At 41.4% G+C, this 19,768-nt stretch overlaps 1 protein-coding gene across 10 annotated transcripts in view; it reads left to right on the top strand.

The window, feature by feature from the left end:
- Chd2 (chromodomain helicase DNA binding protein 2) overlaps nt 1-19,011 on the top strand; it is a 136,081-nt gene extending 117,070 nt beyond the window's left edge. For 8 of the 10 annotated variants that reach the window (XM_060367343.1, XM_060367347.1, XM_060367345.1 and 5 more), the window contains 4 exons: nt 1,548-1,647; nt 4,473-4,686; nt 10,181-10,424; nt 15,605-19,011. In XM_060367343.1, coding sequence (XP_060223326.1) covers nt 1,548-1,647; nt 4,473-4,686; nt 10,181-10,424; nt 15,605-15,938 — 892 coding nt within the window. In that variant the 3' untranslated portion in view covers nt 15,939-19,011. Of the gene's footprint in view, nt 1-1,547; nt 1,648-4,472; nt 4,687-10,180; nt 10,425-15,604 lie in introns of those variants that run through there. The other 2 variants (XM_060367348.1, XM_060367349.1) reach the window with 2 other exon arrangements.
- Nucleotides 19,012-19,768: the final 757 nt, after the last annotated feature.

Here is a 19,768-nt window from a genome sequence, read left to right as displayed (position 1 = left end):
CATTAGGGCCAGATTGGCCAAACTAGTGAGACTCTGTATCAAAATAAAAAGAAAAAATGGAGTATATAGCTTTGCAGTTGAATGTGTCCCTACCATGTATAAGGCCCTTGCTTCAGTTTCCAGTACTAGAAGGAATTTTGAAAAACTAGTAAGTTTATTTTCATAAACTATATTTACTTTGAGCCCACGTGCTTCATAGTTAATGCATCTCTCTAGTTTATTTTAGTAGATTGGTTTTTGAGTGAAAGGTAGGTTTTCAGAAACCTTAACCATGGGTTAAGGCATGCCACACATCGCTGAGTATAAAATGTAGTTTTCGAAACATCTTTCTCCTTAACACTGTTTGCATTTTCCCCTTTACATAGCATATAAAGCTTTTCTTTTTACCAGACTAGAGGATAGCAACAGGTCATCTTAGGCTTCCTACTGTGCACTTGGATTTGTTGGTGTTTAAATACCCTGTCACCAGCACTTTTTCATTAAAGAAGTCCTTCCTTGGTTTTTAAAAGTTCAAAAATAGTACAAGGTATGACTTTCATAGATAGTATCTATCTAAAAGTAGGTATAGAAGCAGTTTTAGAAGTTCTGTGAAGTAAATGCCTACAGGGCTGGCAAGATGGCTCAGCAGTAAGAGCACCTGCTGTTTTTCCAGAGGATTCAGGTTAATTTTCTGTATCCACATGTTGGCTTATAACCATCTATAACTCCAGACCCTCTTCTTGCCTCCACAGGCTCCAGGTATGCACATTGCACACAAAGATACATTCAGACCAAACACCCATACACATAAGAAAATAAATAAAAATTAAAAAAGAAAAAAAATTACCTGCACAAGGGAGGCCAGGGAGGCTGGTTACCTTGAACTGTGAGTGTAAACGAGCTAAGTGGAAATGGTTAAATGAACATAGTGAAGGCTTTAAACAGAGGCTGGAGAGTAGACAGCCAGGCCACTGGGAGCCTGTAGGGTCAATTGCAATTTGCTAAGAAGACTGTTGCTCTTTTTACGAGGCCTTAGTAAGCTAAGTGGGTTTCTTCCTGACACAGTGTGGTTACTGTTCAGTGGCCTTGCGCTGCACAGCCATAGTGAGAGTGCTCACTGGAAAGCTTGGTTGAGAAGGGACTGTCTCTGACTCACTTTTACTTCCAGGGTCTTCCTGTCTAAGCACCTATCTTTATGCCATTCCTGTGCTGTACAGCAATGCCATGGTAGGGTGATAAGCAGTTACTGAACATTTGAAGAAGAGATCACAGGCCTTAGTGGTAACGGGTGCTGGGATTATAGCATGCTCTTATATACCTGGCATAGTGAGAGGACTTGAAGAGTACCTCACAGCAAAATTGATTACCATCCATAAAATAAATCACATTTTAGCTGGAGGCCTTTAATTCTAGTACTTGGGGGCAGAGGCAGGTGGATCTCTGTGAGTTCCAGGACATCCAGGACTACATAGAGAAACCCTGTCTTGAAAGAAACAAAACAATACAAAACAACAATAATAAAAACACTTTTTACATTGTTTAATTTACCAGTACTATTTTTCTTTTAGGAACCTATGGATTTTTGTTTCCAAGTTTACAGAATTTGATGCACGAAAACTACATAAGTTATATAAGATGGCTCATAAGAAAAGATCTCAAGAAGAGGAGGTAAAATACATATTTAGTCCTATTTTATTCAAATATATAAAAGTTAGTTACATATGAAATTCCCTTATTTTTGTTTTTCCTTGGGGAGGTAGTGATAAATCCATAGGATTGTTGGTGCTAGATAGGCCACTGGCACTTTGTATTTTACATGGATTTAGTACAGCCCAATCAGGGTGACGGAAACCAGCACAGGTCACAGAGTGCATCATCTGTGATCCAAACATATTATCACAGCGTGTGGTTTTTCATTTTATTAACATACTCCATGAGTAGCCAGACAGTACAACTGTTGTTTATTAGGTAAAACAGCTGACATATTAGAGAAAATAGTGTTTTGAAATCCTGACAAAGATCTGTACCCTGTGATCTCATGACCCAGATGCTTATTTTTTAGAGCTTAACTTCTTATCTTACTTTCATTTTTGTAGCTTGTAGTGTGACTTGTCTCCTAAGTCCCAGGCTCATGGACAGAAAGTACATTTCCTATTCTTATATGGGCCATGTACTTGGCATCCATCCAGCTTCTCACATGGAAGAATCCAAGCTGCTCACTTAAAGGAGGAGACATTAGTAGGGCCAGCATTTGTTGCTCTTTTCTGTGAGTAGAGAGAAGGGCATAGAGGTGATTTGGTTTCTGCTGTACAGTCAGTGCTCATGTAGGCCAGCCCTCCTATAGGTCTGCTACCTTGCCACATGGGTCATGTCCAGATCAGCCACTGGGGTGCAATTGTGAGCATTGTTCCCCTTTCACTAATGTGTCAGGTCCATGAACACAGAGACTATGTCTCATTTACTACTGTGTCCTCAGCACCTATAGTCATGCCAGGTCCAACATGGACACTTAGAAATATGTGTAGTGTGAACTTAATGCATTATTGACCAGAGAATTATAACCCTAATATAGTTCATCATTTAATTTTACACTGAAGATCATGGTGTAGTGGTAACAGGAATAATAAGTAAGTGTGTATTAGTGAAACTCTAACAATAAAAATTTTACATTTATGTATTTATTCATTTTGTGTATGAGAAGGAGTGCAATAAATAGTGCATGGGAGTGCAAGAATGAGCGTTAATCCCATGATGTCCAAGGACAACTTGCAGTAGTCTGTTCTTTCCTCTGTCTGTCTCATGGATCAAACTCAGGTTCTCAGGCTTAGTGTTGAGTGCTTTTATCCATTGAGCCATCTCACTGCCCTCTAATCATTATAAAAATCCATGAAAGATTAGTTGGGAAAGGCCCTTAGATACAAGGGAAAGTTGAGTTGAGGATCTAGAGTTGGGCACAGAGTGGTGAAGAAGTTCATGAAGTTGAATGACAGATACGTTGATATCCAACTATGCAGAGTATGCTAACTTAGCCTCTCTATAGGATGGTTGTCTTAGTTAGGGTTATGCTAGTGCTGTGATGAAGCACCATGAACAAAGCAAACTTGGGGAATAAAGGGTTTATTTGGTTTATACTTATTTCATCATCAAAGGAATTCAGGATAGGAACTCAGACGGCAGGAACCTGGAGGCAGGAGCTGATGCATAAGCCATGAAGAGGGGCTGCTTATCAGCTTCCCCCCCCCGCCCCGGGGGTGTTGCTCAGCCTGCTTTCTTACAAAACCCAGGACCACCAGCCTAGGGGTAATCACACCTGCAATGGGCTGGGCCTTCCCCCAGCAGTCAGTAATTAAGAAAATGTCCTATAGGCTTGCCTATGGTCCTGTCTTTACAGAGGTATTTTCTCATTTGAGGCTTCTTCCTCTCAGATGACTTTTCTTTGTATCAAGTTGACATAAAACTAGCCAGCACAATAGTTTTTTAAAATTTGTCAAAAGAGTAGAACATACACTTTTACGGCTAAGAGTTTAGTTTAAGGAAGTAATCAAAGGTTAAAGCATGCTTATAATGGGAATGACTAGCATCCAACAATAATGGGAAGATTATGGTCATATATGTCTTATTGAAGAGTAACACTCAAGTGTTATATTTGGCAGTAATAAACATCTTACAGACCAAGATATTTTCATAATGTGCTAAATGAAGAAAAGATAGAACTAAATAATATATTTTTTCTAGTCTTTATACACAAAAGGCTTAGATATGGCCAAAACATTTAATTCATTCTCCTCATGGTTAGATTTTTAAATCACTTTACACTTCTAAAGATACTTTTATTTTGGCTGGGCGGTGGTGCTCTATCCTGTTAGTCCCAGCACTCAGGAGGCAGAAGCAGGCGGTAAATCTCTGTGAGTTTGAGGCCAGCCTGGTCTACAGAATGAGCTCTAGGACAGCCAAGGCTACACAGAGAAACCCTGTCTCAATTATTTTTTTTTCTTTTTGAGACTTTTACTTGGATGAAGGAGTGATGTAGCTATAGGATCAGGTGTCTAGCTTGAAGACTTTGGTACAGTAACTCTTCCCACTGGACAGCTGGTAGTTCTTTACTCTGGTTAGTCTTGGAAGCTTAGCAGTCATGGTTTTGTGTGGCCAAGATAGTCCACTGAGAGTGCCTACTGCCTGGCTACTTGAACAGGAATAGGCTGTGGACAGTGACATCTAGCTATCGTCCACGTATTCTCCCAAGTGTTTATTAGTGGAGCTTGGTTTTCCTGCAGTGACTGTGTGTGTCAAAGTCTGTAGACGGCTGGTCCCTTTTAGGCTGTGGGTACTGTGGGAGTTCAGTGCAGTTCACAGGCAGTTTTGGTAAGACGTTACTAAATGTAGCTCAAAAATAGAGAGGAACAAAATGGAACTGTTAAAGAGGCAATCTGTATTCTGTTCTCAGGATTTAAGTCTGGGGTCCTAAGCTTTTTGGTTTCCTTTTACTCTGCCAGGAACAAAAGAAGAAAGATGATACGCTTGGTGGTAAGAAACCATTTCGACCAGAGGCCTCAGGCTCAAGTCGGGATTCTCTGATATCTCAGTCCCATACCTCACACAACCTTCATCCTCAGAAGCCTCATTTGCCTGCCTCCCATGGCCCACAGATTCATGGACATCCAAGAGATAACTACAGTCACCCCAACAAGAGACACTTTAGTAACGCAGGTAGGCTGCTAGGTAGCTTTTAAAGAAGTATTAAAAAACCCCAGCCATCTTATCTTCCAAGGACCTTTGTACTTTTCCCAAGACCTTGTTGTCTGTTCTTGGTTGAAAGAAAACATGAAATAAAGGTCTAGAAGATTAAGGGCTAGCTCTAAATTAAGGGGACCACAGGTATCATAAATAAACAAAGGACACTGGGCAGACTTAGGGAGCAACTTACATTCTGTGTGAAGTGGGCATTCAAAACTTCTAATACTGAGTTGGTGACAAAAAGAAAACCAAATAGAAAAATGAGCAGTGAATGGTTAGCAGTGCAGAAGCAGCCTGTATTAATAAGAGACTACTTGGAAACTGTATGTCTGATGAAGGGTTAGCATGAAAAATAGAAGGGACTGGTTAAGAAATGAACCAAGGATCTGAATAGATAATTCTCAAAAGATGGTCATGAGAATTCTGAAATGCCCCAAACCAGAGGTTCTCAACCTGGGGTTGAGACCCCTTTTGAGTTGAACAACCCTTTCATAGGGTCACATATAAGAGATCCTGTATATCAGATATTTACATTATGATTCGAAACAGCAAAAAAACAGTTATGAAGTAGCAACAAAATAATTTTATGATCAGGAGTCACTACAACATGAGGAACTGTGTTAAAGGGTTGCAGCATTAGGAAGGTTGCAAACCACTGCCCTAAATTAAGTTATAGGCCAGACAGGGAGGAGCAGAGGTAAAGGAAAATGATTTTAACCCACACCTTCAAGCTTAATTAGCAGAGAGGGCTAATGATTACCTAATAGGGCTATACTGCACTTTGCTTTTGAACCAACCGACCAGGATGTAGCAGAAACTTTCTTTATGGGCTAGTGAATCTAAGATGCTGACGTCTGTAGCAACTCAGTGCTCTCAATTCCCCAGATTTCACTATAATAAAACCTATCGTTAGGTCCAGTAGACATTTTGCCAGATGCTATAGCGTCCTGCTGCTGGTGGCTCAGGGACTTTAAACTTGTGGCCTGGCCTTTGACCTTTAGATTAGCAACTGTACCTTAATACGCTCCTTATTTCATAGACCTGTTAGTCTCAAGTTTTAGTAAAGGTATACAAACCTCCATCTGGTATATAGAAAAGCACTCAGCATTATAGACCACAGCAACACATTGTTAGCAAAGATGTGGAGAAAAAAGTGTCCTTTGCCAGTGTTTATAGATTAGCATGATCATTATAGAAAATGTGAGTAGAAGTTCCTAAAAGTATTAAATATAGAACTCTCATGGGAGCCAGCAAACCACTGTTGAGCCACACATCTCAGGCTTATTATTGCTGAGTACTTACTCATAAGAGCCAGCACATGGAATCACCCTAAGTGTCAGTCAGTAGTGAGTGGAGAAAGAAAATGTGGCTGTGTACACACAGGAATACCAGTCACCCATTAGAAGTGACAATGTGGTGAGCCCATTGTGTTTCAGAAAGACAATGCTACATGACTTCTTCTGTGTGCAGAATCTAACAGAGTTGAACTTGGAGGATCAGAGAAGAGACCAATGATTATCCAGGGGCTGGGAGGTGGAGGTGGAGGAAGCTGGCTAAAGAATACTATGGTTAGGGGAAAGATGTTCATGAGAGAAACTGTACAAAATGGTGACTATAGTTAACAATATATCCTTGAGAACCATTGGGAGGTTTTAAGTGTTCTTTCTACAAACACAAAAAAGGTGTGTTCCCTCAGCCATTATATAGTTAATGTGTATTTTAAAACAAGCTGGTCACGGTGGCACATGCCTTTAGTCCTAGAGGAAGGTGTATTTTTGTGAGTTCAAGCTAGCCCAGCCTACAAACTGAGTCCAGGACAGTCAAGGCTACACAGAGAAACCCTGTCTCAAAAAAACAAAACCAAAAATAAAGTAAAATATAATCTTTACTTAATTTTAAAAACTTGAAATTTAATTTTTGAAGCAAAGCTTTAAAAAGAAAAAAGCAAAGTAGATTGAATTAAATTTTGTTAATTTGTTTAGAAAAACATAGAGATAGCCAGGCACCATCCCCCTTTAATCACAGCGCTTTGGAGGCAGAGGCAGGTGGATCTCTGTGAGCCAGCCTTATAGACAGAGTGAGTTTCAGGACAGCCAGAGATACATAATAGGGACCCTGTCTGGAAAAGAAAAAAAAAAAGCAAGAGTGAAAGAAAACATAGACATAAAACCTAAGGGGAGTGTGGTGGTCAGGGGTCACTACAGCATGAGAAACTGTGTGAAAGGGTTGTGTCTGTAACCACAGAACTAGAAAGGCTGACGCACGAGAGTCCTGAGTTCAAATCCCTACACTGAGTAAGAGTTCCTTAAAACAAAAATTCAAAACCCAAATACAGCTATATGTTGTTTTAAAAAAAAAAAAGAGTTAGGAAGGTTCATTAGAAAAGAAAAAGTACTACCCTTATCATTCAGGAAGTTGTAAGGTAGAAAGTTAACAAATTTTTTCATTCATTCTGATCAGCAATAATTAAAAGAAATACACACTAGTTATTAAGGATAGGATTTGCTCTAGTATGTTGTAGAAAATAACTTGAAATGAATAAATATATAGCTCCTTTGACCGTGGTTCTGTCTTTTTGGACATCTGTTTTGTAGAATGATGACACATAGCCACGTGAGGATGCTATTTAAATACTATATTGGCAAAAGGCTAGGAAGAACTTGAATGCCCACTAACTAGGAGAATGGTTAAATTAATATTAAGATAGCTGTACCCAGTGTTATCAATTATTACAAAGAATTGGCTACACTAATCATTATGTACTTGCTGGTACTATCAGCACTTGGGAGGCTGAGGCAGGAAGAGTACATGTTTGAAGCTATACATAGCAAGGTATCTCAAAAAGCACCCCAGCACCAGCATGGTGATTCACAACCACCCATAACACAAATTCTTGAGAATCTGATTCCCTCTTCTGGCCTTTATAGGCACTGCATGCATGTGGTGCACAGACACCCATCCTGGTAGAAATACTCCGAGATGTAAAAGAAAAATAAATAAATTTGAGAAAAAAAAGTAGGAGGAATAATAAGAATCAAACAATAATCAAATCCATGCTTTTGTTTTTTACTTTACTGAGATGAAATTCATATAGTATACAGGTAAGTATTTAAAGGTGAACCACCCATGTAAATGGAATATTCAGTATTTTAACTCTTGAGACTGACTTAGCAAAAATCTTTTCACAGTTCTTCCTAATTCTGGTGTGAATCAGTACTTAATTCCTTTTTATGGAAGGGTAATATTCCACTCAGTGAATATACCATGTTTTATTCATTCATTGATGAACATTTAGTTTCTCCTTTATTACTGTTGAATAGTACTAATGTAAACATTTATATCCAAATATTTGCTGAAATGCCTGTTTGTAATTGTTTCAGCTAGGTGCATAGGGTGGGATTGCTGGTTTTATGGTAACTGTCTGTTTGATTTCTGAGGAAGCAAGTATGTCTCCCTTATACATACTTAACGGACTTGTAGAAACAGAAAAAGATGTGAAAGGAAGAGTATAATCACTATTAAGTACTACCTTAGACTAGTAGGAATTGAGGGGAGGGTGTAGGAGTTTAATAATTATTCATTGTTTATTGCTTCACTATTTAAAATAAGTAAAAATTGTTTTTAGAGACAGAAGAGACTTCTGTAAACAATGAGACTTGAAGCATAATGTAAGATTTATTTTACAAAGATTCAATTTTCCTATAGTAATAAAGATGAATTACGTTTCTTTCTAAACTTTAGTTCTAGAATTTCACTTGTTTACATGGATACATAGTAGATTGTGTGTTTGAGGCTCCATAGCAAGGTATTATCTTAACACTGAGCCATCTTTCCAGCCCCACAAGATACTATCGCAAAAAAGGCCCCCACAGCTCCTGTAAACTTTTTTTTAAATAGTTCTTTTTTAAAAAGATTTATTTATTATGTATACAATGTGTGTTTGCATGTACACCTGCATGTCAGAAGAGGGCATCAGATTTCATTATAGATGGTTGTGAGCCACCATATGGTTGCTGGGAATTGAACTCAGGACCTCTGGAAGAGCAGCCAGTGCTCTTAACCTCTGAGCCATCTCTCCAGCCCCGTCCTGTAAACTTTTATACACTTGTATACACTAAAAATATAGTTGGTTCAAAGAGTGTGAGTGTGTGTGTGTGTGGGGGGGGGGGGTGTGTGCACATGTGTGCTGGGTGTGATATATGCCTATAATCAGAAGCTGAGACAGGGTGTCCTCAGTTTGAGGTTAGTTTAGACTTGTAAAAAATGTCAAGATTTTTTTTTAAGAACATCTATTTTCATTTTCTTTAAAGAACACTAACTAGATCAAGTGTGGTGGCACACACCTTTAATCCCAGCATTGGGTAGCAGAGGCAGGCAGACCTCTGTGAGTTCAGTGCCAGCTTGGTCTAGGCCAGCCAGAGCTATATAATAAAACTGCAACTGAGTTTTATTACATATATAATATATAATATATATAATATATAATATATATAATATATATATCTTAACTGGGAATGGAGACATGGCTTGGGGATTTATTTATTTTTTATTTTTTTGTGTATGAGTGTTTTGTTCAAATGTATGTCTGTGTACCATGTGCATGCCAGATGCCCACTGAGGGTAGAAGAGGTCATGAAAGCCCCTGGAATTGGAGTTACAGTTGGTTGTGAGACTCCACGTGGTTTTGGGAATTTAACTAGGTCCTCTCCAAGAGCAGCCAGTGCTCTTAACGATCAAGCCATGTCTGCATTCTCAGTCACATTTATTTAAAACTCATTGTTCATTAACTTCCTCAATGTCAAAACCACTTCTTTGTGTTATTTCCCATTATATGTTTATTACCTTTTGAGTTTCACTCTTACATTCTTTGGTTATTTTTGCCCAAGTAGGTGCTTTAAAACTTGTTGAAGCTTTAGCTGGTGTTACTGTTCCCAAGAGAAAACTTCCTAGGCTCCAGACTAGGAGGTGCCCTTCTCAGCGTGGCGCCCTAGCTTTCCTGTTCTGGGCTCGGCCCATCAAAGTACTCTAGAGTTTCAAGAAAAGTCCCTAGTTAGAGAGTTTTTTCAGAAGCTCAACACGATTCATCAGGTTGATCAACTTGAGCTGTGTAAGTAAGGGAATTGCTGTGAAACAGTATTGCTTTCCTGATTTCCTTTTTGGGTTCTTAAGTAGATCTCATTTCATTTCTTGAGTGAACCTGCTGTAGACTGGGGCAAGCAAGAATGAAACATGTATGCAGTGGTTTAGAAGATCTTAGAAGGGACAGAGGTGGTACATTTTCTTTTGTCTTAGAAGTTGGTGTCAGCAGAGAAACTGTTAGGACTTATAACTCATGTTAACAATAAAGGTTTAAAGCTTTATAGCTATAAAGTGATAAAGCTAAGGAAGGAAGAAATTACTATCTTCTTCTAACATGTCAGCTTTAAGTAGATCCTTGTGCTGTAGTTATGAAACAATTCTCTTGCAGATCGAGGAGACTGGCAGCGGGAAAGAAAGTTCAACTATGGTGGTGGTAATAATGCCCCCTGGGGCAGTGACCGGCACCATCAGTATGAGCAGCACTGGTACAAGGATCACCATTACGGTGACCGGAGGCATATGGATGCCCACCGTTCTGGAAGCTACCGACCTAATAACATGTCCAGAAAGAGACCGTATGAGCAGTACAGCAGCGACCGAGACCACCGGGGACACAGAGACTATTATGACAGGTGTGTAGAAAGTTGTGAGACACCATGCATTGACCTGTGTGTGGGAGGGAAGGTGGTGATGATTATTCATGTCTGACTGTCTAGTGGGTATGGAGCACCTGTCTTGATGTGCCAGCTCTCAGGACAACAGGCTCAGGATACTGGAAGGAAGGGTGCTTTTTAGGATGTATTCCCTGCTTTATACGTATGGGTGTTTTGACTGCGTGTGCATATGTATACCGTGCGTGTGCTTGGCACCTCAGGGGATCAGAAGAGTATGTTAGATTTCTGGACGTCGAGTATAGAAGATTGTGAGCCACCGTGTTGGTACTGGGAGCTGAATCCATGTTGTCTGCAAGAGATGCAAGTGCTCCTAACACCTGAGACATCTCTCCAGCCTCACTCCCTTTCAAAAAGTGTTTGTTCTTGAAGAACTTCATACATGCACATCGTATATAATTTTGGTCATTTCACCCCCCACACCTCCCTATCCTGCTGCAGTTCTTCTTGCAGCAGGCCTCCTTTCTACTTTGTTGTCGTTTCTGTTGTGACCTAGTGAGCTTTCTTGTGTTTGCTGTGAGCGGGGTGGGGTGGTACTAATGGCATGGTTGGCTTAGGAGTAGCTGCATCACTGGAGAAACTGACACTGCTCTCCCAGAAACCTTTCTGTGTTTTTATTTTTAAATCAGCATATAATGTGTATTAGATACCACCATAACATTTTTGAACAAAGTTGTTTTGTGATTTTGCATCCCCTTGTCTCTCCCACCTTCTTACTATCCATATTCTCTCCTTGTAACTCCCTTCCAATGCTTTTCCCCTTTCATGTCCTGTGTGTCCTTTCAGCCCCATGTCCCCATACTTTTTCATCATATAATATGTCCTCTCTTGGTTTCCTTCCTAGATTTGTAGGTATTTTTCCTATGCTTAACCCAGCTTACATGTATACAATATAGGCTAGTATCCATGTGTGAGGGAGAACATTCGATTCTTATTTTTCTGAGTTTGTGTCACCTTATGTAGTATCATACCTTCCAGATTATCCATTTTCCTGCAAATTTCAGAGAAGCAGAGTTGGGACGTTATCTGGGACTCACTAGCTAGCCAGCTTAGCCTAATCTGTAAGCTACAGGTCTCAGCGATAGATCTTGTTTCAAGAAACAAGGTTGGGGCAGTGAGACATTTAACTGGCAAAGGTACTTGCAGCCAAGCCTGATGACCTGAGTTTAGTCATCATCACACATATGATGGCATATGTGTGCACACACATACACACAAAATTAATAGATGAATAAATTAATGTAATGATATTTCTTTAAAAGGTGAATAGTGCCTGAGGTTTGGTAACTGAGCCTGGCTTCTGGCCTCCACATTCATGTGCCTCACACACCTGAACATATATCCACACACACCTACACATGTGAACATACATACACACAGAATAGAGTCAACAGTGATAGGCCCTCAGCCTTATTTTAGGTAGCAGGCCTTCTGAGGTGGGTAGCAGTCTGTGGTCCTTGCCTACCTGGATCCAGTAATTTAAGTCAGAGCCCTTTGAAGTTGTCCCTTCTCTACAGCCACATGGTGCCACTAATGAGGTGATAAGCCTGTTTCAGATAGTGAGTTGGCAAGTATGGAAAGAATACTGTGGTTTTACCAGACTTTAATTCAGCATCTGGCTATTGATTGAACTGCATAGCAGCTATGGTCTCCCTTGGGCTGATGTTATGCTTTGTGTTTAGACTGCACCGTGAATTTAAAGTGGGGCAAAAAGTGTACATCCTTTCCATGTCCTGCTGTTGTTTTGGAAGATCTGCATTTAGATGAGTAACAGTAGCCTGCATTAGCCACCTCATGAATGAGCCTCCACGCTCACTGCCAGCCGGTTTCCCATCATCTCGTCTGGCTCCTTTGTGCAGGTCTGCATTTCTGCCTGGTCTGTCTTTGCCCTTCCTTCTGTTTTACTGAAGCTGCACTGTGAGAAGGTGTTTACTTTGAAGGGTATTTTTGCTGGGCATAAAGTTTTAGATTGCCGGTTTCCGCACTTACAGAAACTGTTGTCTGCTTACATGCTTGCTGAAAAAATTTCTTTGTTCTTCTTTTTCCTTCTTAAAGACTGTTTCAATCCCTGATTGTATTATATATCATATGCTATAATACCTGCCTGCCTGCACTCCCTGCCTCCTTACTTTTTTTTTTACAGAGATTAAACCCAGGGCCTGAATGTGCTAAGCAAGTACTGTACCATTCAGCACATTGAAGCTCTGGCATAGTTTTCTTTGTGTTTTCTGTACTCATGAATTAATTAATTATTGGATGTGTAGGGTTATTGTACCCATAAATTCAGAAGAGTTTCAATATTTTTCAAATTGTTGTCATCTTTCATTGCTCTCCTTTGGAAACGCAAATTGTTTTCAGTATTTTCCTGCGTTGAAGTATTGGTGTACTGACTAGGTTATATTTATCAATTGCTTCAGTACACTTAATTGCTAATTATTTCATTTGGGTCAGTTTAAGTCGATTAGCTTGTCATTATGTATCATATTCTCTTGGTACTTTTCATGCCTAGTAATTTATTAGGTGCTCTGTAAAATACCATTGACAATAATATACTTTGCACATGCTCACGTGCTCACACACATACAACCTGTCCTGGCATTTTTTTATTTGTTCCTTGTGACTTCTTGGGTTTATTCATCCCTCTCTTAAGATTGATATATTCTGTATTTATTTTTGTTGTTTGTTTTTGTGTAGGCTTGGCTGTCCTGGACTTACTTTATAGGCCAGGCTGGCCTCAAATGCACAGAAATCCACCTGCCTCTGCCTCCTAGAGTGCCGGAATTACAGACAAGCACCACTGCACCCAGCTTGATACATTCTTTCTAACATCCTCTGTAGAACTAGCATAGTGGTCACAAATTCTTTTAGTCTAGGGCTTTTCAACCTATGTGTCATGCCCTTTTAGGGGTAGAACAACACTTTCATAGGTCACCTCAGACCATTGGAAAATATAGATATTTATATTATGATTCATAATAGTACAGAATAGTTATGATTCATAAATAGTTTGAAGATCATTTGTGGTTGGGGGTCACCACAACATGAGGAACTGTATTAAAGGGTCACAGCATTAGGAAGGTTGAGAACCACTGCTTTAGTCAGTTTTTATCATGAATTTTTAATCTTATTATTTTTTAAAGATTATTTTTACTTTTATTTATGTGTAGCTGTTGTGTGTGTCTGCATGTGAGTGTATACATATGAGTGCATATACCTAAGGAGTCCAGAGGCATCAAATTCCCCTGGAAGTGGGGTTATAGATGGTCGTGAGCCTCTTGACTGATATGGGTACTAAGAACGGAACTTGGCAAGTGCTCTTAACCACTTAACCACTAGAGCTATCTTTCTAGCCCCTCTCCTTCAATTTTAAGAGATTGTTTTGCTGGGTATAATAGTCTGGCTGACAGTTGTGTTATTTCAGGACTTGAAGTACAGCTTTCCAGGCCCTTCTGCTATAAAGATTTCTGTCTAGTGTTACTCTATGGCAATCAGGTGTTTTCTCATAGGCCTGCCTTTACAGACAACTTGGATTTTCTTTATTCCAACTTTAAATATCTGTTATTCTATGTTTTTAATGTTTAACTATAATATGTCATGGAGCTTTTTGTTGTTGTTTTTTCTGGTCTTGTTTATTTGTTATTTTCTAGGTCTCTTGTGCCTGGGCGGACATCTTTTTTTTTTTTTTTTTTTTTTTATGTTTGGAGAATTTTCTTCTTTGATTTTATTAAAAGTTTTCTCTATTCCTTCACTGTGGTATTCTCTTTCATGCCATAATTCAGAGGCTAGATCTTTTAATGGTATCCCAGACTTCTTTCATGTTCTAGTCATGTTTTCTTTTACAACTTTCTCATTGACATTTATAAAGTAATTCAACCCAGTTCCCTACTCTGTTTTCCATCCCAACTCTTGTTTGACATGATCCATTCTATTGCCATGTTTTTCCACTAAGGGTTTTAATTGGTTTATTGAGGTTTTCGTTTCCAGTATCATTTCAGTGTGGATTTCCTTCAACAATTCAAACTCTGTTTTCATGTTTTGGATTGCCTTCCTCATTCCATTCATCTTTGTCTTCGAGTTGTTTGCCCATAGTGAAATCACTCTTTTAAATTATTTGGAAGGTCTTCCAGGTCATTTTCACTAAGAGCCATTACTATAGATTTGGGTTTTTTGGAGACATGTTGCTTACTTACTTATTTTTGTAGTTACTTACTTATTTATTTTTGTACGTGTGTTTTTGTTGAGGTTTGCACATCTGGAGTTCATTTGGGTTGAGTTTTTCTTTTTGTTTGAGTCACCTTTCTTTTAGCAGAGGACTTTACCTTGCTCAGGACTCATAGCAGCGTTGGTAGGGAGGCATCCTGTCTTTGTCTGCTATTTGATGCTACAGCCTCCATTTCAGGTTCTTTTGCTTATCTGCTATGGCCTGATACCTTTAGTCATGCCTAGGAGCTTAGAACAAGTTTCCACTGGCTATGTGGACTTTTCCTGGGTCTAAAGGCCAGATAGGACAACTGGAATGCCCCAGTCAGGCAGTTGGTAGGACTCTGGGTCTCTGGGTCACATGGGGTAATAGCAATGTCCCTGATGGGGAGTGCCTTGAGACCTGAGTTTGGAGAGAAGGGCCAGGAGGAAGTGGCAGTCCCTAGCAAGCAGCTGTCCGGTTTGTCCAGCTATACATGTAGGTAGCCTACCTCATGTGTAGTGTTTAGAGAGTTCCTGGTAGGGTGAGTCAACTTATAAAATAACTTTAGGCAGCCTTAGTGCTGAATATCTAGGTTCATTCTGGGTTTTGCTGCTGTTAATAATTTTTGTGTATCTTTTTCTTGTGAGCATGGTGAAGAAATATGAAAATATATATAGTTGTGGTTTTCTGAAGGGAGAGTGAGTTCACAAAGCTGTCAGTGATTGTCCAAGTGTGTTCATATGTTATTGTAGCTTTGAAGAGTGTCTGTCATGTCATAGGATGCCTTTTACCAATCTGTGTGAAATAACTGACCATTTCCATGTCTTGTGTCTGTGTGTGGGCTTTATCTTGCTGCTGGTAGGGGTCCATATGTGTATGAGGAAATGGCAGCAGAAGATGGAGAAGGATTAGGAATCTGGCTTTGGTCTTTCAGCTGATCTCTGCATCTCTTTTTCAGGCACCATCATGACTCCAAGCGGAGGAGGTCAGATGATTTTAGGCCCCAGAATTACCATCAGCAGGATTTCCGGCGAATGTCTGACCACCGACCCACTATGGGTTACCACGGCCAGGGACCCTCAGACCATTACCGCTCTTTCCACACAGACAAGCTGGGGGAATATAAACAGCCCCTGCCCTCATTGCACACTGCAGTCTCAGATCCTCGCTCACCCCCTTCCCAGAAATCTCCCCATGACTCCAAATCACCCTTGGATCACAGATCTCCTTTGGAGAGATCACTAGAACAGAAAAACAACCCAGATTATAACTGGAATGTCCGGAAAACATAAAGGACAGCTCTGGAAGGTGAGAGAGCTCAGGAGTCATCAAGCACTTGGACATTGTGGTCTGGTCCAGCAGTGGCCAGTGGTCAGGCTGGTGAGTGGAGTTTCTGGATACACTGCTGCTGAATCCACTAACTGGGCGGCTGAAGGAGCACTTGAAGGAGTTGGAGGCCTTCGTCTGCTGCTTTGGTTTGGTCTCCACTTCTGCACTTTGGTACCCCATCCCGTCCTAGCCTATGGTGGCCTCCCACCTCCATGGGTGCTAGGAGGAGGTGACTATGTACCAGCTTCATTGGGCTACTTCCTCTGTGAAGGAATCTGGGATCTTGAGAGTCAATGAATGTTATATTCAGCATGAGTGACCAGGGCAAGGACCTGCTGGACAGTGTGTGATTGGTTCACTATGACACGAGGGATGCTGCTGATGGGAAGTGGGAAGTGGGGTCACAGGGCGTGTTTCACACTGCAAGACTTGAAAGGGGAGCAGGTATATCCCTCAGATTTGTTCTTGGGAGAAATGATACACTTGGTCTCATTATGTGAAGTGAGGTGGGGATAAAGAGACAGGGGAAATGACTTCCACCGTGACCTCCTCCCTACCAACACTAATTTTTCCCACACTATCTTTGTACATTTCAAAGGTTGGGTCTTCTGGGTGGAGTCCGTTTTCCCTCTTCATCAGGGAGAGTTGGATCCCTCTGGCTGACTTTAGAATACTGTGACTTGGGCATCATTGATGCCAGCGTGGGTCTTATTTGTCTGGGGAGTGGGCTAAGTGGGTGTAGGGGTGGAGATGGGGGGTGGGGGTAGTATAACCAGGAAATGGGAATCCCTGGTGGGTTTCTGATTCCTGTGGTGAGAAGGAAAGTCACAGGTCCAGGAGATGGAAATGAAGATGGCCTGCTGATGAGGTAGCTGCTGGGGAGTCCAGAGGTGGGGCTCTCATGCAGAGAGGGGCGGGATGCCTAATGTGGGCATTGGTAGTGCTAGGAAGAGGGAGCTTTCAGTATTGGAGTGGGTCAGCGAATGTAGCTGCATCTTGGTTTCTTTACACAGCTTGAAGAGGCAGGCTATACAGACCCAAACATCTTGACAGTCCAGGTGCAGTCAGGTGAAAATCGCTAAGTGCAGTGGTTACATTTCCATTACAAGTTGGAACTCAGTAGAATCGAACCCTTTTTCTTTAAGATCTGTAGAGTATAAGCCTAAGTTAATCCCCCCCACACACCACACACACACACACACACACACACACACACACACACACACACATCAAAAGCATCCATGATTGGGGTAGCTGAGCAGTAAGATGTCAGGAGGCCTGTTAGCATTGGGTTGGGTCGGGTTGGGTTGGGTTGTGGGACTGACAGGTTGTATCGCTGAATGGCTCTTCTCAGTCTCTGGATCCTGGGCCAGGGCCTTTGGTTTTACTCGCTTTCTGTATAGCTTGCCAGTATTGTTGGGGTATCCAAAGCCTTTCTAGATGGAGACAGGAAACTGACTTGAACATAGGGTATGTATGGTTTGCCTCTGTAAGAATCCAGGCTCATTCTGGGTTGATGAAAAGTCTTGTTTTGGACTTAAGCAGGGTTTGGCTCCCTGAACTCCCTTGGTGCTGGGGAGGCTCATCCCAGGCAATACCATTAACGACTTTTCCCAAGACAAGCTTGAGTTACGTCCTTGAGTGAAACATCTGGCCATGGCATGGCTGTGGTGGGCCATTGCTTCTGCTGCTTAGAGCACCATGGCCCCCGGCTGGTGCTGAGTTAGCCCCTGCAGCTAGTGCTCAGTAGACCATCATCTTCTTGACTCCTCATGGTACTTGGGTCCTTCACTCCAACCATGTGCATGCGTGACTTGCAGCAAAGCCCACTGGCTGCATGGGAGTCCCCTGGCTATAGTCTCCTGCCTGGTGGCCTGCCATGACTTCTCAGTTGAAGTCTGAAAGTCAGGCCTACTTTGGCCACACAGTGAAAAGTAAACCATAGGTGGAACTTCTTGCTGATAACATTGACACTAATCTGTCTTTGGTTTGCTGGGCTCTTTGACGCTGGGAGGACAGCAAGAATGAGAGGTACCCTGTGAAAGGTGGAGGCCTTGCCTTTCCATTCTCACCTAGGTCTTTCAACTTGTTGGTAGAAGTTACAAGTTATTCTCAAAGATGTCTCATCATGAGGAAAAAGGAACTTCCTTTTGTTCACATTCAGGACTGTGGTGCCATAAAATGTAGCAAAAGGCAGTATTGGCCAGATCAGTGTTACATTGATTCTAAGATTACAGTATCTCCCATCAGACATGTGTTTTAGGTGTTGAAATGTGTTTGAAGAGTGGGTTGGGAGAAGGGTATTCCTCTTACTTTAAACTGGTATGTGCATCACATGCTTACATCACAAGTTTGTATAGGTGGGAGAAGCTGCCAGTGGAGTTCTGTGGAGCCTGGCTTTGAGCAGCTCACTGTTGAGGAAATGGCAGGACTTGAGGAAGGAGAGTGAGTGTTGCCAAGGCCTGAAGTACTGTGATGCACTGTGGCCCTAGAAAAGGAAGGTTGAAGCCTCTGCTGATCACTATGTCCTCTCAGCTTGGCCAGCCTGCAGGAGCCCAAATCTGACGGTCTTTCCTTGTACTCTGTGTAGTCATTCCTTAAGCCCCACAAAGGGAGCGCAAACATTTCTCACTGTGCTGCTGGTGTTCTGACCTGGTGTGTCTGGCAGTTGCATCAGGCTTTGCAGAGCAAAGGTGATTCACTTTAAGTGTTCACACACAGCAACACTGAAATCCTACAGACCAAAACCCACATGTCAGCAGGAACCGTGGTCCAGGCCCAGCACTGTGGTCTTCTAGTTGAGGCCAGCTGTGTTGGGTGAAGAGAGCCATGCCAAGGGTCCAGGCTGCTTTAGCCCATCTTGTGCCCTACTCATTTGGGGACAGGTGGTTTTTCTTGTAAACTTGTGGACTTTTGAAACCTGTTGACTAAACAGTAATTAATTTATATTTGTGAAAAATGCCACTGTCCTAGTGATTTCTGATGTAAATAATGTTGTTTATATAGTATGTATTAAAATTTTCCTACATTGTAAAACTGTTGTACTTTTGATTCTTATATATTAAAAAACGTTACTAAGGATTTTTAGAATTGGGCTAGCCAGTTGCATTAAATTCTGGTGTGAGGTGAGTGCCTTGAAGATGCCACCCTGGTCTCCTCCCCCTGCTGGTTGCACAGCCATGTGGCCAAACATGCTCACAGCTTGGTTGATGGAGTTTAAGTTGCATTTGTTGTTGTTGTTGTTGTTGGTGGTGGTGGTGGTGGTTCTAAGTAGTTTTCTGTTCTTGAACACCTTCAGGCCGCATCCTGCAGCTGTGCACTGCAGAGAACAGCAAAGAGCCATTAAAACTGATAGTTATGAAGGAGCACCCTCAGCGTCTCTGGAGGTCCTTGGGGGTCCTGCCTAGAATGTCCACCTCTGTCTAGAAAGAAGTAACGACACTAGGTCTGCCAGCCTGCAGCTTTAGTGCAGTTAACAGTTGGGTTATAATTTTTTAAATATGTATTATGTATATAGTATTCTGTCTCCATGTACACCTGCATGCCAGAAGAGGGCACCAGATTTCATTATAGATGGTTGTGAGCCACCATATTGTTTCGGGAATTGAACTCAGGAACTCTGGAAGAGCAGCCCGTGCTCTTAACCTCTGGGCCATCTCTCCAGCCCGGGTTATAAATTCTTGAATGGGGAGAAGTACTTTTCTTATGGAAACAATGACACAAATGGAAAGTTGCAGTTTCACACAGAGGCAGGCTCAGTTCCGACAGGAGGAAGGTATGGCTAGTGGGTGGA

Source organism: Meriones unguiculatus, chromosome 14 (genome assembly GCF_030254825.1).
Source record: "Meriones unguiculatus strain TT.TT164.6M chromosome 14, Bangor_MerUng_6.1, whole genome shotgun sequence".
NCBI lineage: Eukaryota > Metazoa > Chordata > Mammalia > Rodentia > Muridae > Meriones > Meriones unguiculatus.
This window is presented reverse-complemented; position numbering and strand designations above follow the sequence as displayed.